This window comes from Vipera berus (assembly GCF_964194415.1).
Source record: "Vipera berus genome assembly, chromosome: W".
Lineage (NCBI taxonomy): Eukaryota > Metazoa > Chordata > Lepidosauria > Squamata > Viperidae > Vipera > Vipera berus.
Genome location: NC_138210.1, coordinates 19,404,580 through 19,431,478, shown reverse-complemented (window position 1 = coordinate 19,431,478; position 26,899 = coordinate 19,404,580). Strand labels below are relative to the sequence as shown.

The following is a 26,899-nucleotide window of genomic DNA, read 5'->3' as shown; positions in this document are numbered from 1 at the left end:
ATGGTTCCCAGGCGCTGTGTCTTTTTACAATGGCTCGGAGATAAGGCAGATGACTCCTGGCACATTCCTCCCTCTTTTCACACCCAAAGCGATACATCAATGGTAGAGAGAACAAAGCAAATACATCCATGAGCCCCCCTCCCAATAGAGTGAAACCTCCCCCCTCCCATCAGAATGGCAGACCCCTGAAAATATGATTTTGAAGGGGTTCTGACAGTACCTTTACAAGGCTCTACCATTGAAAATTTGGTAAGCATGTTCACAGCAAGTGTCAAAACTGCAAATGTGCTCACTGCACCCAAACACTAAAACAGTTAAGATTAATCACATTTCCAAATTCCAGAATAAGTTCAAAATGCATTTACCTATATAAACAATCCATATAGTCTGCCCCTTTACTGTATTCATCCCAGTTTCTATGATACATTACCAGTACTTTTTCTTCAGAGTCCAAGATTGTCTGTGGGGAAAAATATAAAGAAAAAAATTATTTTACTATTCATGTATTTGAAATGTTAAAAAGAAACTCAATGCATAATAAATTAAACTCTATAAACTATTTCAAGTATTTGGGAGAAGCCATAAGTGGAGCCTTGGTGGAGCAGTGGGCTAATGCCTCCTTAAGTAACACCAGCTGCCTGCAATTAGTGCAGGTTCGCATCCCACCAGGCTCAAGGTTGACTCAGCCTTCCATCCTTCCGAGGTAGGTAAAATGAGGACCCAGATTGTTGGGGGCAATTAAGCTGACTTTGTAATAATGCCGCTTGGGGTGTGTGTGTTTGAAAGCCCTAATAAGCAGGCATATACATAGAATGAAGGCTATTGCTAAGCTTGTAAGCCGCCCTGAGTCTTCGGAGAAGGGCGGGATATAAATGGAATTAAAATAAAATAAAAAATAAATAAGTATTTAACACTCCTATATCATATTTCAGAAAATAAAAACAAATAACTGTTTTCTTCCAGGAGACTATCATTGCTCTCTACTTAATATATGCACGCTTCTTAATTCTGACATTCAGCATTAACATTGTTTTTATCCATTCCATAGTTACCTTGTGCAAATGGCTTACATGCTTTTCCAAAAAATTTTTAGTTTCCATATAAAGTCTCTCCCCAAGAGGTTCAGGATAGGCCACACACAAAGCATATATGTCCCTGGATGTCAAGTCAAGGCTAAAATATGTTTTAGGCTTTTGTAACTCAAGTTCTAATGAGAGCTTGATAGAAAGGAAAAAGAAAACCAGTATCTTGCTGTGGTTCCAAAGAAGTTGACTCATTTGCCATTCCAGCTGCAGAAGAGTAAGGGTTTTCAAACTTTTTCAGGCTGCAGGGAAAAAAATCCTGGAACCCCTGCCTCTGAGACAGTGTAGAGAACACTTATGGGTAGAAAAGAGGGCTTTCTCCAAAAGATGGCACCAGAAGGGATTAAGTGCAAAGCATCCATATATTCATGGCATATTGTATAAAAGCCCTTTGGACTGAACAGTGAATCTGTGGTAAAGAAACTATCTTTTAAATCACTATTTTCTAAGACCAGATGGTTTGTTCAAGTATATGGTTTTAAGGTTTTATTGGTTGTAGTTGGGGCTACAGATATAGTTTAATTTTTAATATTTGTATTTTTACCTGTATTTTACTGTTGTTAGCCGCCCTGAGTCCTTCGGGAGATAGGGCGGCATATAAGTCCCATTAAATAAATAAATACAGGTGAAACTCAAAAAATTAGAATATTGTGCAAAAGTTCATTTATTTCAGTAAGGCAACTTAAAAGGGGAAACTAATATATGAGATAGACTCATTACATGCAAAGCAAGATAGTTCAAGCCGTGATTTGTCATAATTGTGATGATTATGGCTTACAGCTCATGAAAACCCCAAATCCACAAACTCAGAAAATTAGAATATTACATGCAATCAATAAAACAAGGAGTGTACATAGAACAATATCGGACCTCTGAAAAGTATAAGCATGCATATATACTCAGTACTTGGTTTGGGCCCCTTTTGCAGCAATTACTGCCTCAATGCGGCCTGGCATGGAAGCTATCAGCCTGTGGCACTGCTGAGGTGTTATGGAAGACCAGGATGCTTCAATAGTGGCCTTCAGCTCTTCTGCATTGTTCGGTCTCATGTCTCTCATCTTTCTCTGGGGCAATGCCCCATAGACTCTCTATGGGCTTCAGGTCAGGCGAGTTTGCTGGCCAATCAAGCACTTTAATCCCACGGTCATTGAACCAGGTTTTGGTGCTTTTGGCAGTGTGGGCAGGTGCCAGGTCCTGCTGGAAAATGAAGTCAGCATCCCCATAAAGCTCATCTGCGGAAGGAAGCATGAAGTGCTCCAAAATCTCCTGGTAGACGGCTGCGTTGACCCTGGACTTAATGAAGCACAGTGGACCAACACCAGCAGATGACATGGCTCCCCAAATCAACACAAACTGTGGAAACTTCACACTGGACTTCAAGCATCTTGCAGTATGTGCCTCTCCATTCTTCCTCCAGACTCTGGGTCCTTGGTTTCCAAATGAGATGCAAAAGTTGCTCTCATCAGAAAAGAGGACTTTGGACCACTGAGCAACAGACCAGGTCTGTTTTTCTTTAGCCCAGGTAAGACGCTTCTGACGTTGTTTGTTGTTCAGGAGCGGCTTCACAAGAGGAATATGACATTTGAAGCCCATGTCCAGGATCCGTCTGTGTGTGGTGGCTCTTGATGCACTGACTCCAGCCTCACTCCACTCCTTGTGAAAGTCCCCAACACTTTTGAATGGCCTTTTCCTGACAATTCTCTCCAGGCTGCGGTCATCCCTGCTGCTTCTGCACCTTTTTCTTCCACACTTTTCCCTTCCACATAACTTTCTATTAATGTGCTTTGTTACAGCACTTGGGGAACATCCAACTTCTTTTGCAATTACCTTTTGAGGCTTTCCCTCCTTATGGAGGGTGTCAATGATGGTTTTCTACATAACTGTCTGGTCAGCAGTCTTCCCCATGATTGTGATTCCTACTGAACCAGACTGAGAGACCATTTAAAGGCTCAGGAACCCTTTGCAGCTGTTATGGCTTAATTAGCTGATTAGAGTGGGACACTTTGAGCCTAGAATATTGCACCTTTTCACAATATTCTAATTTTCTGAGATTGTGGATTTGGGGTTTTCATGAGCTCTAAGCCATAATCATCACAATTATGACAAATCACGGCTTGAACTATCTTGCTTTGCATGTAATGAGTCTATCTCATATATTAGTTTCCCCTTTTAAGTTGCATTACTGAAATAAATGAACTTTTGCACGATATTCTAATTTTTTGAGTTTCACCTGTAGAGTACAAGCCTGTTACTCACTTAACCCATCAAACCTAGCTATAGAATTTCTTTTTTTATTGAAAGAGTTTTTCAGTACATTTTACCTTTAACAAAACAAAACCCCTCCCAACCCCCCCCTTCCCAACCCACCCCAACCCTCCCTCCCTCCCCTTCCCCCCTCCCCGACTTCCCAGAGCTAAATACAAGGTATAAAAGTAAAACAATCATAATCTACCATATGCTAACAACAATAAGTTATTAAGTCTATCGCACTTTAACTCTTGTAAAATGACTACAAGCAATATAAATATCACATCAATACTTATTCAAATGCTAAATGAAACTTTTTAGTCCCATATTTATTCTGGATGTAATCAATCGATTTTTTCCACTCCACAATATATCGCTGTTGCGAATGGTCTTTCATATACGCCGAGATCTTTGCCATTTCCGCCAGGTTAGAAACTTTTAAAGTCCATTCTTCTATAGTCGGCAGTTCTTCCTTCTTCCAGTATTGCCCTACTAAAAGTCTTGCTGCCATAATTAAGTTCAACATCAACTTAGTGTCCACAACAGTAGTATCAGTAATAATGCCCAGTAAAAACAATTGCGGACAAAACTTTATCCTTTTCTTAAATATCTTCTGCATATTCCACCAGATTTTAATCCAAAATGCTTTAACCTTTTTACAGGTCCACCATATATGAAAATACGTTACATCTTCACCACCACACCTCCAACATTTAGTCTGGTAGTTCGGATACATACTTGCTAATTTTTTAGGATCTAAATGCCATCTATAAAACATTTTATAAAAGTTCTCTCTTAAGTTTTGAGCTTGCGTAAATTTTACATTTCTCACCCAAATCTTTTCCCAAGTATCCATTGTAATAACTTCTTGAAAATTCTGAGCCCATTTTATCATACAATCTTTAACAAGTTCTGTCTCTGAATCAATTTCTATCAGTGCAAGATATATCCGTTTGATATGTGCTTGACCCTGATTTCTAATTTGCTTTACCAAATTTTCATCAATCATTGAAAAACCAATTTTCTGATCTTCTTTCCACCTGGCCTGTAGTTGCCCATACTGAAACCAGGTTTGAACAATCTTTTCTCCTCGTAAGAGATTATACGGCTTCAAATGCCATACATTCCTTTCCAAACTTAAAATATCCTTATATGTAGTCACATCATGTTTAAACCCAACATTTATATTTTCTATTGCGTGTTTCGGTATTGCCCATAGAGGTATCTTATAATTTAACTTATGTCTATACTTTTTCCAAACTCGCAACAGAGCATGTCTTAAAATATGCACCTTAAACACATTATCCACCTTCTTATCATACAATAAATATGCATGCCAGCCAAATAACAAATCATGACCTTCAAAATTTAATAATCTTCCTTGTGTTAAATTAATCCAATCACTTATCGCTGACAAAGCAGCAGCTTCATAGTATAATTTAAAGTTGAGCATTTTGAGACCACCTCTCTCACGCGTATCCTGCATGATCTTAAATTTGACTCGTGGCCTTTTCCCTGCCCAGACAAATTTATTAATACCCTTTTGCCATTCCTCCAAGTTTGAATCCTTTTTAAGAATAGGTATCATTTGAAATAAAAATAGAAATTTCGGCAAGACATTCATTTTCACTGCTGCAATTCTTCCCAATAAAGACAATTGTAGTTTTTTCCAACTATCCAATTCTTTTTGAACTTTCCCCCATAACTTTTCATAATTATTTTTATATAACTTTGCATTTGAGGGTGACAAATATACCCCCAAATATTTAACCCTTTTGACAATTTCAAATCCAGTTAAGCCTTCTAAAACAGCCTTTTGTGGTACTGTCATATTCTTAGACAGCATTTTAGTTTTTTGTATGTTAACCTTGAATCCAGAAACTTTCCCATATTGCATTATTATCTCCATCAATTCTACAACAGAATTTTCTGGCTGGGTCACCGTAACAACCAGATCGTCTGCAAACGCCCTCAATCTATAATCCTGATCTCTTATTTGAATTCCCTTAATTTTTTCCGAATCCCGTATTTTAATCAATAACATCTCCAATGTTAAAACAAATAATAGAGGTGATAACGGACACCCCTGCCTTGTGCCCTTTTCAATATTACATACTTCGGTCAGACTGTTATTTACTATTACACGGGCTGTTTGCTTTTGATATAATGCCCTAATTGGTTGTAAAAATTTATCCCCAAAATTCATTTTATCTAATACTTTCATCAAGAATTGCCAATCCAATTGATCAAAGGCTTTTTCAGCATCCAAGAAAATCAGCGCTGCAGGGATCTGGTTGTTTCTTTCAAAAAAATCCAACAAATCAACTATATGCCTCACATTATTTTTCATTTGTCTACCACTTATAAACCCAGTTTGGTCACCATGAATTACCTGTTGCAGTACCCTCATTAATCTGTTAGCTAAAACCTTAGCAAATATCTTGTAGTCCGTATTCAAAAGTGATATTGGTCTATAGTTTCTTGCTTGAGTGACATCCTGATCTTCCTTCGGAATCAAAGAAATAAAAGCAGTTTTCCAAGACGGAGGCACCCCTCCTCCCATTTGAATTGTCTGAAACAATTCCCTTAATGGCTTTATCATCTCAAACTGTAAATTTTTATAATAAACAGCAGTCAACCCATCCGTCCCTGGCGCTTTGCCCACTTTCAATTGTTTAATTGCTAAAAGAATTTCTTCCTCAGTTATCAATTGATTCATCTCTTCCTTTTGTTCTTGTGTAAGAACCGGAATACTAGCATTCCTCAAATATACATCAATATCTGCTTCGTTAATCTTATCTCTAGCATATAATTTAGAATAAAAGTCCACAAAAGTTTCCTTAATAAGGTTCTGTTGATACACTACCTTACCCTTGTGTTCTATTTTATCTATATTAGAAGCCCTTTGCTTCTTCCTTAACAAATAAGCTAACCATCTACCTGGTTTATTGGCATTACAAAAAGTATTATGTCTAGCAAACTGTAGATTAGTTGCCACCTGATCAGCCATCAACTTATCAAACTGTCCCCTTAATAAATTAATAACCTCTTTAATTTTCACATCCAATGGATTCAAAATTAAGGCCTTTTCTTTTTCCCTAATTTCATTCTCAAATTCTTTCCTCCTAAATTCCAGATTACGTCTATATTTGTTATTCAAATATATTAACACACCTCTCATGTAAGCTTTACTAGCATCCCAAACCATTTCCATAGAAGTACCCTTATTCATATTAGTTTCAAAAAAAACCTTCATCTGTTTTTTACATTCTTCCACATTTTCCTGATTTCTAAACAGGTTCTCATTTAGACGCCAGGAGAGCCTATCTCTATTATCCTTGTCAATCTCTAGCCAGACTGGACTATGGTCAGACATAGTTCTTGGACAGATCTTTATCTTCTTAATCCTAGAAAAGAAATCATTGGTAATTAATAGAAAGTCAATCCTAGAAAAAGATTGATGTCTATCATAAAAAAAAGTATAATCCTTTTCTTGCAAATTCCTTTCTCTCCAAATATCTCACAGCTCCAAATCATCCTTCATCTCAAAAAAGGATTTAGGCAATTTAGCATGACTTGGAGTACTTCTAAAAGAACCACTCTTGTCCATTTGTACATCCAAGACACCATTCCAGTCTCCCATAAAAATAAAAGATTTATAATCCAACTGAGTAATCTTGCTGTGTAGTAAACTATAAAAGTCTGCTTGTTGTTGATTAGGAGCATATAATCCAACCAAAAGCGTTTTTTTGCCTTCTATTAACAAATCTATTATAACGTATCTTCCTTGTTTATCTGCTTCAATTAACTCCGCTGTCAAAGTATTCTTAATATAAACAACCACTCCATTCTTCTTATTCATTGCAGAGGCAATAAATTGTGTACCCAGTCTTGAATTTAATAAGTACTTTTGGTCCATGACTCTAATATGTGTTTCTTGTAAGCAAATAACATCAATCTTAAATTGTTTTAAATACTGAAAGATTTTCTTTCTCTTCTGTGGTGAATTTAAGCCATTAACATTCCAAGTTAAAAGCTTAGTCGCCATCCTTAGCGACCCGAAGCTTTTGGAGCGCTTCTTCCAAAATCCCCTTTACATTCTTAGGTCGCGCCCCTCCCACAGCTTCGCTATAGGTACGCTTTGGAGGTTCCATGACTTTCTGCTGGTCTTGTTCTTGCTCTCGTCTCATTTGTCTCAAAGCAGCACGCGTCATCCTCTGGTCTCTAGCTTCTTCCGATGATACTGAAATTTGATCCACTCCTGTAGCTTTCTCATCTGTCTGCGTTGTTCCTTCAGCACCTTGAGGCTCTCCCTCGCCATTCATCTTTGTAGATTCCAAAAGTGGTATGGGGGTTGCTTTTAAAACATTACTATAAAAATCACGTGCCTGCATCACTGTAGTAAGACGATGTCTCGTGCCTTCATGCATCACCACCATACCCACTGGTATCTCCCATCTGAACTTAATATCACGTCGCCTGAGCTCTTGTGCTAAAAAAGCAAACTCCTTTCTTCTCCTTAAAATTCTTGGAGGGATCTCTTTTAAAACCAGGACTTCTTGCTCAGCAATTACAAATTTAGTGTTGTAGGAGGCTTGAATGACTTCATTTCTAATTGCTCTCTTTGTAAAATAAACCACCACATCTCTGGGTAGTTTCCTTTGTCTTGCAATCCACGAATTGACACGAAAAAGTTTATCTATGTCTTCCACAATTCCATCTGCTGGCCGCCCCAGCACCCCTTCCAGAGCCTCAGAGACTATTTCCTTCAAATTTTCTTTAGGATTTTCTTTTAAGCCTCTGATCCTCACAGCAAACTCCATCTCGTGATACTGCACCAAGATCAAGTCACTGTCGATTTTATCCACCACATTCTCAGTCTCTGACATTTTTGCATCTAATCTGATATTGCTTTGGCTGAGATCTTCCACTCTTTCATCCAAACGCTCGATACATATAGCCATGCCTTGAAATGCAAGCAAAATGTCCGCCCTTATTTCTGTTAACTTCTCATCCAGCTTTTCATCCATAACCTCAGCTAGTTTTTCTGTTAACTTCTCATCCAGCTTTTCATCTATAATCTCAGCTAATTGCTGCGATTGCTTTTCCAAAGCTTCTTGCATCACATTCTGCAAATCTTTAACTGTCAGGGCTGGCGTAGGTGCAGGTGCAGGGGGCAATAAAGCTTGCAACGAAGACTGCTGCACCGGGGAAGCCCCCGCGCTTCTAAGAACTTTAGAAGATTTAGCCACCATTTTCACCCACTATTGCCTGCTACGCACTTTCACTTTCAAAGTTTGCAAAGTCCATTGAGCTAAAGATCAAAAGTCCACTTTCACCTGAATCTCCTGTATCGCTCTGCCTGCATCCTCGTTCTCCAGAGTTCTTTCCTGCTGGCAGGGATGGTTGCAAACGCCCTGTTCTGCTCCTAAAAGCCCGGAGCAGAAAGGCCGCGCAGCCCGGAGCAAACCCAGGCTTCGGGGGGGCTCAATCCTTCAGCCGCCAGAACTTTAAGCTCTGGCGGCCCCGGAGAGCTCTACCCCTACCTGGGTACTCGCCCCCTCCTCTTCTCCCGAGGGGGCTTCCGAACCGCCGAAACAGCTGATCGGCGCTGTTTTCGGCGATTCTACGAAGCCGCGGGGCTGACAGCCTGCAAATGGCTGTCTCCGGCGACGCCTTGCCACCCGGAAGTCCAACCTAGCTATAGAATTTCAACAAGTCTGTTAGAATACTTGCCTTTCTTGAGGCTAGAAAGGCTGATCCTATTGCTCAAATTTTGCCTATCCTGTGCCAACATAGTCATCATCTGACGGACAAAATCGCTCAGATCCGGGCCGGTTTGGACTCTGACTGGGCAGAGTCTGACGTGGAGGAATCGGATGGTCTTGAGCATGTTATCTGGACTGAGTTCGATCCTGTTTCCCCTGATGATGTGGACAAGATGATGAGGAGGCTGAGCTCCACCACCTGTTTGTTGGACCCGTGCCCCTCCTGGCTGGTTTATGCGGCTCGGGAGGAGACACGATGCTGGTTCCAGGCAGTAATAACTGCTTCCTTGAAGGAGGGTGTCTTCCCCGCCTCCCTGAAGGAGGCAGTGGTGAGACCCCTCCTCAAGAAGCCTGCCCTGGACCCAGCTGTTTTAAATAACTATCATCCAGTCTCCAACCTCCGCTTTCTGGCGAAGGTTGTTGAGAGTGTGGTGGCTCATCAGCTTCCTCTGTTCCTGGATGAAACTGATTATCTGGACCCGTACCAATCGGGTTTCAGGCCTGGGCACAGCACGGAGACGGCATTGGTCGCGCTGGTGAATGATCTCTGGCGGGCTCGGGACAGGGGTTGTTCCTCTGTCCTAGTCCTATTAGATCTCTCAGCGGCTTTCGATACCATCGACCACGGTATCCTACTGCGGCGTCTCAGGGGGTTGGGAGTGGGAGGCACTGTTTTGCGGTAGTTCTCCTCCTATCTCCTGGGCCGCTCGCAGTCGGTGTTGACGGGAGGGCAGAGGTCCGCCCCGAGGCCTCTCGTTTGTGGAGTTCCTCAGGGGTCGGTTCTCTCGCCCCTCCTGTTCAACATCTATATGAAGCCGCTGGGCGAGATCATTCGTGGTTTCGGGGTGGGGTATCATCAGTACGCTGATGATACCCAACTTTTTTTCTCCACCCCAAACCAACCCAGCGATGCCCTCGCCGTGATGTCCCGTTGCCTGGAAGCGGTCCGGGTCTGGATGGGGAGAAACAGGCTTCGTCTCAATCCTGCCAAGACTGAGTGGCTGTGCATACCGGCATCTCGGGTCAGCCAGACTATTCCATCTCTAACGATGGGGGGTGAGGTGTTACCCCCCGTTGATAGGGCTCGCAACTTGGGCATCGTCCTGGATTCGCGGCTCAATTTTGAAGATCATATAGGAGCCGTGACCAGGGGGGCTTTTGCCCAGGTTCGCCTGGTGCGCCAGTTGCGACCCTACCTGGACCGAGATGCCCTACGCACAGTCACTCATGCGCTCGTGACCTCCCGTTTGGACTACTGCAACGCTCTCTACATGGGGCTGCCCTTGAGGACCACCCGGAGGCTTCAGCTGGTACAGAATGCGGCCGCGCGAGTCGTGATGGGGGTCTCCCGATACTCCCATGTAACACCTCTGCTCCGCGAGCTGCATTGGCTTCCGGTTGCCCTTCGGGTGAGATTCAAGGTGCTGGTGATGACCTATAAAGCCCTAAATGGCGAGGGTCCGGGATATTTGAGGGAACACCTGCTGCCAGCATCAAGCTCCCTTCGTCCAGTGCGCTCCCACAGGGAGGGTCTTCTCAGGGTGCCGCTGGTTAAAGATTGCCGGCGGGTAACACCCAGGGGTAGGGCCTTCTCAGTGGGCACGCCTGCCCTTTGGAACCAGCTGCCCGCGGAGCTTAGGACTGCCCCCGACCTCCGTTGAAGACCTGGCTCTTCAAGCTGTCTGGCCCAGGGTGAGAATTTTTTAATTTTTAATTTTAACTGGGTTTTTATTTTTTTTCAGGGTTTTATTTAATCTTTTTAAATTTGTTTTAACTTTTGTATTGATTTTCTTTTAAATACCCTGTAAACCAGCCTGAGTCCTTCGGGAAAGGGCGGTATATAAATCTAAATAAATACAAATACAAATACAAATAAAACTTTTCTTAGGGCTTGCTTAGCATTTGAGTGGGTTTTTAGCCTGTCTAGGTACCACTGCTGTGAAAATACAATACAGGGGGAAAGCAGATTTCTCAAAAAAAATATTTTTGCTTCTGTGTTAAGTTGAAAACCACTCATTGTGTAGTTCAGAGATTACTATGGTCTTAATTCCTAAAAAACCCCACCCAATTTCTTCAAAGAATTTGGAACAACCTTGGAAAAAGATGATTGAGGAAGGATATAACACTTTTTATACACTTGAAAAGATATCTCATAAAGAAAGTCACAAAATATTTTTCCTTGTTCCAGAGTGCAGGGCAAAAAATAATAGCTTAAAACTACAGTTTGGTCTAGTGGTTAACGCTCAGGCTAGAAACCAGGAAATGGTGAGTTCTAGTCCCACATTAGGCATGAAAGCCAGCTGGGTGACTTTGGGCCAGTCACTCTCTCTCAGCCCAACCTACCTCATAAGGTTGTTGTTGTGGGGAAAATAGGAGGATGAAGGAGTATTATATATGTTCACCACCTTGAGTTACTTATGAAACAGTAAAGGTGGGATAAAAATCTAATAAATGATTCTAACTAAAAGACAGAAAAAACTTCCTAACACAGTAGGTTGACAATACAACTAATTACCAAGACTGATGATGTTAGTCACCTTGCAGCAAGATGGGCGGCAAACAAATTTAATAAATATTTATTGCTATGTTCAAATGGAGGTTAGAGCCTTATCCAAGGGGCAGGACTTGACTGTCTGAATAGTCTCTTTCAATTGTAAGGTTCTACAAATACTGTGGTAAATAAATAACAAGATTTTGTGAAAACTGATTCAATGTCCAGGCGGGTGGTGGTGGTGGTTCACAAAGGATGTGCAAAAAGAAATGGTCTTATTTGGTAATGCATAAATGAGATGGCAGAATTGAGTTTTAAAAGAGCCCCTTAGTGTGGAAAAAATCAACACTTTTGTGGTAACTCGTACCCCACTTAATGCATAAAAACAGTTATAAAATTTTATAAACTGAATTCATAAAACATTCAGTTATTTCTAGAAACAGACTTAAGTTGTCATACATCTGCTGGGAGAGTGGCACAAACATACCAGGGCCAGAAATATCTCATTTCTAAAGAGGTTCAGACAGAGGAGATGCAAAGGTCAAAAGGTAAAGAGAAAATGAATTCATGCTTTAAATAAAACCTGCCAAGTGGCCTTCCATTGCTCTTTTCCAAAAGATTGGAAACTATACTGGGACACAATGTCTGAAGCATACTTGTTCTTGCTTTTAGTTTCACAAGGAGCATTTCTTAAGAGGAATTAAAATCTATGGTATATCTAAACATTGCTTCCATCTGATTAAAGAGACTGAAATAATCTACAGTGGCTATAAAAAGTCTACACACCCCTGTTAAAATGCCAGGTATTTGAGATGTAAAAAATCAGACCAAGATAAATCACTTCAGAATTTTTCCCACCTTTAATATAGCATATAAACTGTATGATTCAATTGAAAAACAAACAAACCTGTTTTTTTTTGGGGGGGGGAATAAAACACAACATGCACACCCTTAAACTAATACTTTGTTGAAGCACCTTTTGATTTTATGACAGCATTTAGTCTTTTGGGATAGGAGCCTATCAGCACAGCACATCTTGCCTTGGGAATCTTTGCCCACTCTTCCTTGCAAAAGTGCTTCAAATCTGAGAGATTACAAGGGCATCTCCTGTGCACAGCCCTCTTCAGGTCACCCCACAGATTTTCAACTGGATTCAGGTCCAGGCTCTGCCTGGGCCATTCCAAAACTTTTATATTCTGGTGAAGCCATTCTTCTGTTGTTTTGGAGGAATGCTTTGGGATGTTGTCATGTTAAAAGGTGAAATTCCTCTTCATCTCCAGCATTTTAGCAGGGGCCTGAAGGTTTTGTCAAAACTGACTGATATTTGGAACGGTTCATAATTCCCTCTACCTCGACTAAAGCCCCAGTTCCAGCTGAAGAAAAGCAACCTCAAAGCATAATGCTGCCACCACCACGCTTCACTGTGGGTATGGTGTACCTTTGGTGATGCACAGTGTTATTTTTGTGCCAAACATACTTTTTGGAATTATGGTCTGATGAGACCAAGGTTGAACTTTTTGGCCATAACACATTTCCCCACATGCTTTTCTCAGACTTGATGTAGGTCTTTGCAAAATGTAGCCAGCCTTGGATGTTTTTCTTTGTAAGAAAAGTCTTCTATCTTGCCACCCTACCCAACAGCCCAGACATATGAAGACTATGGGAAATTGTTGTCACATGTAGTACACAAACAGTATTTGCCAGAAATTCCTGCAGCTTCTTTAATGTTGCTGTTGTCCTCTTGGCAACTTCTTGGACCAGTTTTCTTGTTTTTTTCATCAATTTTGGAGGGACATAATTCTTGGTAATGTCTTTGTTGTGCTGTATGTTCTCCACTTGTTAATGACTGTCTTCACTGTGTTCCGTGGTATATCCAATGCCTTGGAAATGTTTTTGTACCCTTCTCCTGACTGATGCCTTCCAATGAGATCCCTTTGATGCTTTGTCAGCATTTTACAGCTCTTTTACTGTAAGAGGCAACTGAGAAAATGTCACAGAAATCCTACTAGAACAGCCAAACTTTATATGGGCTTGATCAGAGTCACTTTAATTGATGGCAGGTGTGTACTGACTACTACAGTATCATTTCCTCCAGAGCACACAATCCTCCAATTCTAGCTAGTGTAGCTTTCTTCAAAATAATTCAAAATTATTTTGTGCTTTCTGGTTGGACCAGAAAAAAGCTGAACAGTAGTTCAGATGAGGTTAGCAGGAACAGCCAGAACTGGTGGGTTTGCTTAGAACCACATTTTCTTTCCTCACAGCTAAATAGAAACTGCATTTTATGTTCAGAACAGACAGGATAGAATCATATACTAAACACACTTTTCAGTTTAGACACATTTACCATTCTTAGCAAATTATTAGGCTTTGCTTAATCTACTTTATGTACCATATCTGGATTTTAACAGAGGTTGTGTTACAAAACCTATTAGTGCTAGGGTTAATGCTGAATGTGTAATATTCCAGCTCTAATTTCTGTAAAGAAATCAATTCCTGTACATCATTTAATCCTTTGTAATCAATATCTGTCTTCTAATAAAAGGATACGAAAAGCGATCATTCCATGTAGCTCTTTCAACATAATCCAACATAACAACAGCTTTAATAGTTGTGAGAAGCTTGTTCCATGTTTCATCAAAATCAACTACTCGTGGTTTCAAGGACATTGTGGGTAGTTAAAATGAATCTGAAAAAAAAATCCAAATTATTAATTATATTTGCTGCAAAATATGACTATATTATTTTTCAAAGATCACTCTTATTTTTTGTTAAAATATCTATGCCATAAACATCCTGTATTATTAGAAAGGCTGATGTTTTTCAGGTATTTCCTGTGAACTTTACTATTAAATTTACTATTTACTACTACTGAAAAGTTGCAATCATCTGTTTGGCTATTGGTCCTTAAATCATATGATCATTACTACTGCCAGGTGAATTACAAAATGATAAGTGAGGGGAAAATATTTTGGTGAAACTTGAATAGATCAACTTCAAGCTAAATTTTTAGGTGAAAGAAAATATAAAAATAACATAATATCAAGAAAAACAGCTTGTTTCAACTTATCTTTAGCAATAGAAAATGAAATCTGAATATCAGGTTGGATATTACAAGAATTTAATTGAAACAAATAGTGAGGCTACTGAAGGTGCCCTTAAATTTACTTTTTAGGAATTCTGGAATAGGTAACCCCAACATTAATCACTGGGGTAAAGAACCTGTGGCTCTCCAAATGATGCTGAATCCCAACCTTTGTGAGCAGTTAGTAATTTAGTAGGACTCATGTTCTGCACTTGCAATGAGGTAGTTGCTTAATCCTCAATCATGTAATTTAGTAGAAAACGCTAAGAAAATACTAAGAAATGGACAGTAAGAATATAAGATGCATCAATCAGTTTTATGGAGTCCAAAATTGTGTTTCCAACAGTAGCAACAGCACTTAGACTTATATACCGCTTCACAGTGCTTTACAGCCCTCTCTAAGCGGTTTATAGAGTCAGCATATTGCCCCCAACAATCTGGGTCCTCATTTTACCGATCTTGGAAGGATGGAAGGCTGAGCCAGTCAGGATCGAAGGAATCAAACTCCTGGCAATGTGAGCAGAGTTAGCCTACAATACTGTATTCTAACCACTGTGCCACTGCATTCTAACCACTGTGCTCTTGGAACAACTACCAGTAGTAGCCAGCTAGATGCTCCTGAGTGACTCACAAGCACAGCCAAATGATAACAATATCCTTCACTTACACATAGTATTAAAAGGTATGCAAACTATAATATACAATAGAAGCTTTGCTTAGCTAAACTTGAGTTTACACATAGTAATGAGATCTACTGATGAAGATTTATGAAGTGCATGGAGAAATTATAGGGATACAAAATGTACAATTCTGTGAACATGAAAAAAATATATCCGAATGGACTATTTCTACACTTCTTTATGAGGGGTCCTTGGTGCTCTCTGAGCTTGGTTGTTTCCTTGCAGATGTTTCATTACCCAAAGTAGGTAACATCATCATGGACCGATCATGGACCGATCATTACCTCCTGCGGCTGGTCTTCCGTCTTGCCACCCCCCGCCGTGGGGATGCGGAACCAACTAGATGGTACTGCCCCAGGCGCTTAATGGACCCTGATAGGTTCCAGGCAGCGCTGGGTTCCCCACCTGCCTCCGTTGCTCACAACTCGGCGGATGCCTTAGTGGAAGCCTGGGAAAGGGCAGCCACTGAGGCACTTGACCGAGTTGTACCCTTGCGGCCCCTGACCCGGTGCAGATCCCAACGAGCTCCATGGTTTTCCGCGGAGCTCCGGGAGATGAAGCGTCGGAAACGGGGCCTAGAGAGCTGTTGGAGGTCCAGCCGATCCGAATCCGACCGGTTGCGACTAAGAACCTATATTAGGTCTTATCTCGCAGCGATGAGGGCGGCGAGGTGTAATTACTTCTCTGCCCTCATCGCGTCCGCAGATAATCGCCCGGCCGCCCTGTTTAGGGTGACTCGCTCCCTCCTTAATCAGGAGGTGAGGGAGGATCCCTTGCAGGGTCGTGCCGAGGAGTTTGGTCAACATCTGTCGGATAAAATCGCTCGGATTCGGACCGGTTTGGACTCCAGCTGGGCAGAGTCCGACGATCAGGACACGGGCAGTCTTGTCAATGTTATCTGGGAGGAGTTTGATTCTGTGACCCCTGAGGAAGTGGACAGGATTATGGGGAGGTTGAGCTCCACCACATGTTTATTGGACCCGTGCCCTTCCTGGCTGGCTTATGCAGCTAGGGAGAGGACACGAGGCTGGTTCCAGGCAGTTATATCTGCTTCTTTGAGTGAGGGTAATTTCCCCACCGTCTTGAAGGAGGTGGTGGTGAGACCTCTCCTCAAGAAGCCTGCCTTGGACCCAGCTGTGTTAAACAACTTTCGTCCAGTCTCCAACCTTCGCTTTCTTGCGAAGGTTGTTGAGAGTGTGGTGGCGCATCAGCTCCCTCTGGTCCTGGATGAAGCGGATTATCTAGACCCGTCCCAATCGGGCTTCAGGCCCGGGTACAGCACGGAGACGGCATTGGTCGCTCTGGTGAATGATCTCTGGAGGGCTCGGGACAGAGGACATTCCTCTGTCCTAGTCCTATTAGACCTCTCGGCGGCTTTCGATACCATCGACCATGGTATCCTGCTGCGGCGTCTCAGGGGACTGGGAGTGGGGGGAACAGTTCTTCAGTGGTTCTCCTCCTATCTCCTGGGACGCTCGCAGTCGGTGTTGGCAGGGGGGCAGAGGTCGACCCCAAGGGCTCTCGTTTGTGGAGTTCCTCACGGATCGGTCCTCTCGCCTCTCCTGTTTAACATCTACATGAAACCGCTGGGTGAGATCATTCGTGGTTTTGGAGTTGGGTATCATCAATACGCTGATGATACCCAACTTTTTATTTCGTCCCCAAACCACCCCAGTGATGCCCTCGCTGTGATGTCCCGTTGCCTGGAGGCGGTTCGGGGAGGAACAGACTTCAGCTCAACCCTGACAAGACAGAGTGGCTGTACATTCCGGCATCCCGGGACATTCAAAATGTTCCATCTCTTTCTATGGGGGGTGAGTTTTTAACCCCCGTGGATAGGGCTCGCAACTTGGGAGTCCTCCTAGATTCACGGCTTACTCTAGAAGATCATATAGTAGCCGTGACAAGGGGTCTTTCGCTCAGGTTCGCCTGGTGCGTCAGTTGCGGCCCTATCTGGACCGGGATGCCCTGTGTACGGTCACTCATGCGCTCGTGACCTCTCGTCTGGACTACTGCAATGCTCTTTACATGGGGCTTCCCTTGAAGACCACTCGGAGGCTCCAACTGGTACAGAATGCGGCCGCGAGAGTTGTCTTGGGAGTTTCCCGGTACTCCCATGTTACACCTTTGCTCCGCGAGCTGCATTGGCTACCAGTTGTCTTCCGGGTGAGGTTCAAGGTCTTGGTGATGGTTTTTAAGTCCTTACATGGCATGGGTCCGGAATACCTCGGGGACCACCTGCTGCCGGCATCGACTCCCCTCCGCCCTGTGCGTTCCCACAGAGAGGGCCTCCTCAGGGTGCCTCCGGTCAGAGAATGCCGGCTGGTGGCCCCCAGGGGGAGGGCCTTCTCTGTGGGCGCCCCGGCTTTATGGAACCAACTGCCGGTTGAGCTCCGGATGGCACCGGATCTTCGCTCCTTCCGGCGCGGGTTAAAGACCCATTTATTCGAACAAGCTGGCCTGGCCTGATGGGGGAACGTGAGGGTTTTAATGGGTTTTATATTCTGATTGTCTTAATTGGGCAATTATTTAATCCTTTTTTTAACTTTTGTATTTCTATTTATATGCCCTGTTCACCGCCCTGAGTCCTTCGGGAGAAGGGCCGTATAAAAATTCAATAAATAATAATAGTAATAATCAGTGCTACTAAGGAGTGGGGTTTGCTCTCAGTTTATAGCCTAGTGGCTTGCCCTGTCAGTGTAGGGGTGGTGGTCTTAGAGCAGAGGTCCCCAACCTTTTGCGCACCAGGGAGCAGTGCTGTGGAGGAAGGTTTTTCTGCAGACCAGAGGTGGTATTGTTTTGAATACTGCCTGCATCCCGAGGATGGAGCTTTGGTTGTTTGTGCGGCCCGCTTACTGGCATGCTGCGGACCACTGCCGGTCAATGGACCGGGGGTTGGGGACCTCTGTCTTAGAGGTTCTTTGGTTGGGCTGTTTACTGTCAGCTTGTTTGGCAGTTCCTAGATTGGGGTGCTGTTTACTTCTTGATTGTTGGTCTGATGTTAATCTTGGAGTTAATCTATGCTCATCTGGGTGCTGATTGCTGATGGGGAGGTGCTTTGGTCTTTTTGTTCCTTTTTGGCTTGTTGATTGTCTCTTTTGCATACAGTAGTATATAGATGTTGTTTATGTGTCTACTGATGGCTAATTTGTCAGAGAGCCAAGCTTCTAGAAATTCCCTAGTGTTTTGGGACTTGGTCTAGAATGGTCAGTTTCCCAGTTGAAATTATGGTTAACTCTGTCCATATGTTGTGAAATTGAAGAGTTTTCATCATGTTTTCTGACTGCTAGTTGGTGTTCATGGATGTGTTCTGCCTGTCTTCTGCCTGTTTGACCTATGTAGTGGCTGTTGCACTCATTACGCTGGCCTCCCAACCTTCAGCTTTCCCAAACGTTTCTTATTGGCCTCTACGTGAATTACAGTGATGAGCACACTCTCCTGGTTCGCACAGGATGGCATGTGGGAGGTTTGGGAAACGCTATGATAGAGCTTTCACATATATCTTTTAGTATCTTGTTTTTGTAATGATCTCATAGGCACCTGAGAAGTTCTCACTACGTATCCAATTATCACTATGTATCCTATTTTTTTGAGATTGATGGGGTTTATGTAATGTTGTATTTGGTATTCAGAAAAAGGAGGTGAATAAAGGTTAAGCGGGCAGTTGCTCAGGTTTTTTTTTTAGAGAGACGAGGCTGCCTGGCTGGTTCAGAGCATCTCTATCGACCCGGGTCTGAATTCTTTTCCCTACATCTGGTGCCCCATGTGAGGCACACTGTAACATCTGGCTTACCTTCGCTCAGCAGGAGCTAAACGAATGCGTTCAACTATTCATTCCGGTATTAAGGAATCAACAAGGTAAGTATGGGGACTTCTCTTTCAACAGGACAGAAAAAACAGGTATCTGATCTTTGCTATTTGTTGACAAGGACTACGCAAACAGTTAAAGTCTATAAAGAGGATGTGGAAGAGCTGGTTAAGATGACTGGTAAGTTATGCCCTTGGTATCCTGCAGATGGGTCTCTTAGTCCCAATGATTGGCAAGAAATTGCGTAAAATTTGCATCGGGCTGCAACCACTCCAGTATCAGTACTACATACTTGGCAACTCTGCTGTAAAGCTATTACTGAGTTGTCCAATCCTCTCTTGTACCCTCCAAAATTAATAACTCCTGAGGCACCAATCCTGCACCCCCCAGACCCTCAGCCACCGCCGTCTTATAATAATTCTTCACGGCAGTGGAGCTCTGAGAATCAGCAAAATTTGGACCCTCAACAGCCTCAAACACAGACTGCTATTCAGCAAATGGTGCGGTCTGCATTGGCCTCTGGAAATTCAGAGGACGTCCAGGAGGCATTGCCATTAATGGCTGTCTGCCTCGTGGTTCAGCGAGTCCATGAGTCTGTCCCATTTGCAGTTTACAAAGAGCTGAAAAGAAGTGTTACAGAAAATGGGTTGCCGGGACTTGTTATTGCCCCTGAGAAGGTTCAAATAAAACGTCCCTTCCTATATTTAGGTCATCGGATGCTTCAGTCTACTTCTTCTTTTGTTCCAGCTTTGCGCATTCCATCTCATTTTACTCTGGTACAATTGCAAAGCTTTTTAGGTCATCTTAATTGGGCTAGACCATTTTTAGGGTTAACTACTGCTTTGTTGCGTCCACTTTTTATTGCCTTGCAAGGTCATTTAACCCCTGACGCACGGATTCCAGTCTCCACGGCGATGTGACATTGCCTTCATCAAATCAATTCTGCCCTTCGCAAAGTTATGGTTAATAGAGCTCCTCTTTTAGGATCGTTGTCTGCAGTGCTTTTGCACACTCCTTTACAGCCAACTGCTCTTATTCTTTCCTGAAACGCTTAAATCTATCTGCATTGTAGAATGGTTGTATTTGCCACACACACCAGCTAAAAATGTGTCTCCCATTGATGTGTTATATTCTGATCTTTTAATGAAGGTACGGCATCGCGCGCTCCAGTTAACTGGCTTTGATCCTTTAGTCATTCATTTGCCTTGCACCAAGGATCAGCATGATTTCTTTATGCAAATGTCTAATGCTTATGCGATTGCCTTTGTAGATTATGTGGGAGCTGTATTGTTTAACCCCCCCAAGGACCAACGTTTGGTTTTATTACAGGAATTGCCTTTTGTTTTTCAGTCTGCACAGGTTTCTACCCCTCTTCCTAATGCTATTACATTATTCACAGATGGGTCTCGTACCCGTGGGGTGGTTGTTTGGCAAGTTAATGGCAAATGGCAAACTAAGTTTACAGCTTCTCAAACATCCGCCCAGCATGCTGAACTTGCTGCAGTGATTTTAGCTTTTCAATTACATGCTACAACTCCTTTTAATCTTATTGTGGATTCTCAATATGTTTACAATCTTTTAACCATATTGCATTTGCTTATCTATCCCCACTTTTGGACCATAACTTGCTTTCTCTATTCCTTACTTTTCAAACTCTCCTGCATGACCATTTTTCGTTGCTCACATTCACTCCCATACAGGTTTTTCTGATACTATTTCTGATGGCAACCACAGAGCAGATGCTGCTCTCCACTCTTTTAAGGTGGCTTCACTTTTTACTGACCCTTTGACTAGCCATTCCTATTTTCACCAGAATGCTAAATCTCTTCGTGCTACCTTTAATATTCCACTTTCTCAGGCTCGTGATATTATCTCAGCCTGTCCTTCTTGCTCCTCCTCCCCCCTCTCTTTTCCCTTTGATGCTGTTAATCCAACAGGAACTGAGGCCAATGCTCTCTGGCAGATGGATGTTACACATGTTCCGCAATTTTCTCCAGCTTATCTTCATGTTTCCATAGATACTTATTCTGGCTATGTGTGGGTTACCCCCCTTCGCGGCGAAACTGCCTCTCATGTTATTCAGCACCTTCTCGCTGCCATGGCTGTCATGGGACGACCACTTGTCTTAAAGACAGACAACGCTCCTGCGTATACTTCTAATGCTTTTTCTCAATTTTGCAGCACTTGGGATATTTCTCTCTGACATGGCATTCCATATAATAGTTCAGGCCAAGCTATAGTGGAACGTGCACATCGTACATTTAAAACTTTGTTGTTTAAACATTTAAAAGAAAGGGGAATTACTCCTTCAGATCTTAAAACTTTGATTCCAGTATTGTTATTTACTTTGAATCATTTAACGATCACTAATCAAGCTTATACTCCTGCAGAGACATTTTAGGAAGGAGCTTCCCCTGGAACGACCACAAGTGCTATATAAGGAGCTGCCCGAGCCAACCTGGAAGGGACCAGCTGAATTGATAACTTGGGGAAGGGGGTATGCATCTGTTCTTACTCCTACAGGACCGGTGTGGGTGCCTGCCAGGTGTGTGAAGCCATTCCGAGCCAAACATGAGCTGGCACCAGAGGCTGAGCAGTCTGCTCCCAGAGTTCAATCCAGCCCTGACATTGGACCCGAACCCGATGGGTGAAACACCACGAAGGCGTAAAAGACCTTCAGGGCCAGCAGGAACTCAGCCACCAGTGACATGGGGAATGTTAAAAACACTCAGTGCAGATGCCCTTCATGACCTTACTACTGCACAGCTAGAGCCGACCCCAGAACTATTCCTGTCGGCAATTATCGCGCGACTTAACACCAATTCAGCACTTGGACTGTTGCTGTGTTTTTTGGTTTTTATTCCTTCAGCTGTAGGAATTCATGAAGATTTAGCAAATAGAGGACAATTCAATTTGTGGCTACAACTGGCCAATATTTCTGGTCAGAGTAATTTTTGCTTAAAAATGTCTGCCTCTGCTCATGAAGTTACTAGCTCTTGCATTGTTCCTGTCTGTGCTCCAGCTACTACTATTCAAAATTATACTCTTTTTGCCAATTTTAATATATCTACCACCTATGATACTATGTATTCTTGGGGCTCTCCAACTTATAGACTTAGAAAAAAATACTTTTTCTATGATTACTCCAAATGTCATTCATCATGAGAATATCACTTGTGCTAGAATCATTAATTGTACCCGTAGCTGTTATAATTTTGGTGATTCAGCTTTGACTAATTGTATTAAGATTGTTAATGTATCCTACGCTATGGGTCACATTCTTCTTCCCAATGGATGATTTTTTTCATGTGGACAGAGAACATTTAATTATATTCCGGCCAATCTGTCCAGTCCAACCTTATGTTGTTTGAGCCATCTAGCGCTCATCATGCCTGACAGTAAAACCATCGGGCAAGCATCTTCTGTCAATCGTAAGAGGCGTGCGTACAGTGGCGATGAGTTAAGACTCCACCTGTGATTCTTCCACACGCCTTTTCAACAAGGAGGAAATTTTAGCATTGGCTTTGTTTGTTCCTCGTGCTTTAGCTGCTAGAAATAGCAGAAATATTAATTCTCTTGCATGTCTTGTAGCTAAAGCTTTGAACCATACTTCATCTGCGATTCAACAATTAAATGATGAACAGAAGGAGTTACGCCATGCAATTTTAGAAAATAGGGCTGCTATAGATTATCTTATGCTTTTACATGATAAAGGGTGTGAAGCAGTGGAAGAAATGTGCTGCTTTAATATAACTGATAATTCTAATGCCATTCATAACCATATATCTGCTTTGCGAACACTTGTTCACCAAATTCGTCAGGACAAAGGATGGGGTATTTGGAAGTGGCTTACATCTTGGCTACCAGATTTAGCTTGGTTTAAACATTTATTTGTGTTGTGACTCAGGGCCAGCCTGTGGGTCCGACAGCCGGCTCTGATGTATCGGATGACTCTGAGGGGGAGGAGGGAAACGAACCGGCTGATGATGGTTTGGAGGAGGGAAACGAACCGGCTGATGATGGTTTGGAGGCTTTGCAGAGTCCTCAGCCGGGGACCTCTTCTCAGCTGCGTGAGCCCGAGAGTGCGGAGGAAGATGACCCACAGCTGGCCCTGTTCAAGGACGCCCGACGCAGGAGGCAGTCAAGCAGGAACAAACAAAGAAAGGCTGCAGGACTCCTCGGGAGGAGGCACAGGGAGACCACGCCCTGAGCTCTCTATAAAAGGAGTGTTTGGGGAGGGGCTGGTTGCTGAAAGCAACTTTTCCGCTTGAGAAGACAAGCTCTAGTGTTTTTGTTAACTGCGTAATTAAATCTTGGCAGAAGCCTTTTAGCCTTGGACGCTTTCCAGTCTCTTCTTTTTGAATAGGGGTTGCGAGAAGAGGGCTGGTTCAGAACAATTTGTTTATGGTATCTTAACTATGATTATATTGATTAGTTTGTGTTGCTGTATCCAATGTATTCCCTCTTTGCTAGCATTGTGCCGCTCACTTATTGTTAGACGATCCCACACCTCTGCCTTCAACGGCAAACATTTACACGTTATGCAAGCTTATCTCGAAAATTCTGCTTCTGTAATTAAACAAAAAAAGGGGAAATGTGGGAATGGCCAGTTTTTGGCCTCCCAACCTTCAGCTTTCCCAAACGTTTCTTATCGGCCTCTACGTGAATTACAGTGATGAGCACACTCTCCTGGTTCGCACAGGATGGCATGTGGGAGGTTTGGGAAACGCTATGATAGAGCTTTCACATATATCTTTTAGTATCTTGTTTTTGTAATGATCTCATAGGCACCTGAGAAGTTCTCACTACGTATCCAATTATCACTATGTATCCTATTTTTTTGAGATTGATGGGGTTTATGTAAAGTTGTATTTGGTATTCAGAAAAAGGAGGTGAATAAAAATTCAGCGGGCAGTTGCTCAGGGTTTTTTTTTAGAGACGAGGTTGCCTGGCTGGTTCAGAGCATCTCTATTGACCCAGGTCTGAATTCTTTTCCCTACAACACTGTATGTTGTAGATGACTCCTGTTTTTTCTTCTGGGGCTGCTGGGTCTTTTGGTTTACTAAGGATGTTTTGAAGGGCTTCAGTTGGCTTGTTTGCTATGCTGATTCCATGTGGTTGTAGTAGTCTGTTGGTGGTTTCTGAGATGTTCTTGATGTATGGCAGTGTTATTCTTGTTAGGGCTTGCGTTGGTTGTGCTGTACTGTATTGGGTTGAGTGGTCAGGCACTTTTTGATAAAGTTGTGTGGCTATCCATTTTGTTTGAATATGTTGTATAGATGCTCTGTTTCCCTTTTCTGTTGTTCAGGTTTGCTGCAGTGAATTTGTGTTCATCTAAATAAAGTTGACACGCAGCTTCTGTTGTGGGAGGTTGAGTTGTGTTCTGTACCAGCCTACTACCGGCCCTGCAGATAAGGCAGGGACAACCCCTTTACAAGAAGGCAAGAGGCTGGAACTAAGCCTGCCAAATTTATGGGGAAAAAAGCAAAGAGAGCAAAACAAGACACAAACCATGAAACAGGAACTATTCAAACGGTTGCCTTCAGCAAACCAGCCCTCCCACACATTCCCCTTTTAAACAGTTCAGGGCGTGGCTACTCTCTGCCTCCTTCCGAGGTGCCCCATTGCCTTCCTCTGTTTACTCCTGCTTGACTGCCTCCTGCGTCGGGCGTCCTTGAACAGGGCCAGCTGTGGGTCATCTTCATCCACGCTGTCAGGCTCACACAGCTGGGTCTGCGTTGTAACCAGATGGGAGGGGCCTGGCTGAGGGCTGTGTGGAGCCTCAATACTATCCTCAGCAAGCTCTCCAACACCCCCCTCCTCCTCGACCCAACTGCCGAACCCACAGGCTGACCCTGAATCACAACACTATCCCGCACCGCAGGGCCCTTCCCCCGGGTCTGCCGATCCGGATGCGGTCGGGAAGGAAATTGTTCATGAAAAGCGGAGACCAAAGCAGGGGCATGAACGGCGGTCGCATCCTCCCAGGTGAACTCCTCTGGTCCGTAGCCTTTCCATTTAATCAGGAACTGGAAACGACCTTTCAGCCAACGGGAGTCCCTGATGCTGGCGACCTCGTACACGGGGGTGCTGTCTCCATCACGAGGTCCTGATGGGGGAGGTTCCGCTCGGCGGAGTGGACAGGCCGGTTGCTCGGGGACCAACAGACCGATGAAAGACTGGGTGCATGCGCAGGGAACGTGGCAGAGTTAAGCGATAGGCGACCGGATTGATGACAGCCTCGATTGGGAACGGTCCTAAATATCAGTGATCTAACTTTCTCACCGGCCGTGTTGACGGTAGGTTCCTGGTGGACAACCAGACCCGATCTCCCACCGATAGTGGAGGCGTATCCCGCCTTGACCGATCAGCAAACCTTTTGTAATCGGCCTTGGCCTTCTCTAACTGACATCGCACCAATCGATGGATCGCCTGTAACTCTGCCATGAAGTAGTTCGCTGCCGGCTCCGGTGAGTCCACGGGAGAAAGGGGGAAAAGCCAGGGGTGATATCCCACATTGGCCAAGAACGGTGTCATCTGTGTGGAGGTGTGCTGCGAATTGTTGAATGCAAACTCAGCTATGGCCAGATAGTCCACCCAATTGTTTTGCTGCAGATTGACGTAGCAGCGCAGATATTGTTCCAGAATACCGATGACCTTCTCGGTTCCCCCGTCAGTTTGAGGATGATGCGTGGACGAGAGGCAAATCTTGATATCCAACGCATGCATCAACTCCTGCCAGAAGCGGGCTGTAAACTGCCCCCCCTATCAGAGACGACTCTATCAGGGAGGCCGTGCAGCCGAAACACCTGCTGAATGAACATACGACTAGTGGCGCGGGCTGACGGTAAGCCGCGACAGGGGATGAAATGCGCCATCTTGGTCAGCATGTCCACCACCACATACAGTCGTAAAACCAGAGGACGGGGGTAGGTCCATCAGAAAGTCCATAAACCCAGCCCCCCAGGGTCTTTTGGGTGTCGGCAAGGGCTGCAGTAATCCAGGCGGGGGCCCTGTCGCTGACTTGGCCTGCCTGCATGGGATGCAGGAAGTGACATAGGACTGGACGTTGTGTCGGACTCGGGGCCACCAGAAGGTACGGGAGACCAGGTTCAGGGTCTTGAACAGGCCAAAATGACCCGCCGCCGGGTTATCGTGAAACTGACTGAGGATGAGTCCGCTGAGTGGCCCTCTCGGAACGTAGAGCCGGTCACGATAATACAAGAGTCCATGCGTGACCGTCCAAGGAGAATCTGGCCCCACCTCCTCCTTCCGCTGAGCCACCCACACCTCCTGCTGCTGTGCCTCCCGGATCCGAGCATGTATATCAACCGGCTCCCGCACTGCAGCAAAAGACTCGACGGGGATCATTGTCCTGGGCAGAAGCTTGTCTTCCACTCGGGAATATTCGGGCTTCCTGGACAGAGCATCCGCTCGTGCCCGCTAGGTATGTACCAAACTCAGAAGTCGAACCTCACAAAGAAAACAGGCCACCGGATCTGGCGTTGGTTCAAATTCCGAGCGGTCTGCAGGCTTTCCAAATTCTTATGGTCCGTCCGGACCTCGATTTGATGCCGCGCTCCCTCCAGATGATGCCTCCAGGCCTCGAATGCCACTTTGATGGCCAGCAGCTCCTTCTCCCAGATTGTATAATTGCGCTCCGAAGGGTTCAGTTTTCGTGAATGGTACGCGCAAGGGAAGAGGGTACCGCTGGCGTCTTTGCCTGGAGTAACACCGC

At 43.8% G+C, this 26,899-nt stretch overlaps 1 protein-coding gene across 1 annotated transcript in view; it reads right to left on the bottom strand.

Moving 5' to 3' along the window:
- Positions 1-26,899, bottom strand: part of LOC308676579 (cullin-2-like) — a 241,109-nt gene that overhangs the window by 182,914 nt on the left and 31,296 nt on the right. Inside the window, exons 2-4 of the mRNA XM_081342456.1 lie at positions 14,139-14,277; positions 1,053-1,155; positions 366-460 (exon numbers count right to left, since the gene is read on the bottom strand). Coding sequence (XP_081198582.1) covers positions 366-460; positions 1,053-1,155; positions 14,139-14,257 — 317 coding nt within the window. The 5' untranslated portion in view covers positions 14,258-14,277. The remainder of the gene's footprint in view (positions 1-365; positions 461-1,052; positions 1,156-14,138; positions 14,278-26,899) is intronic.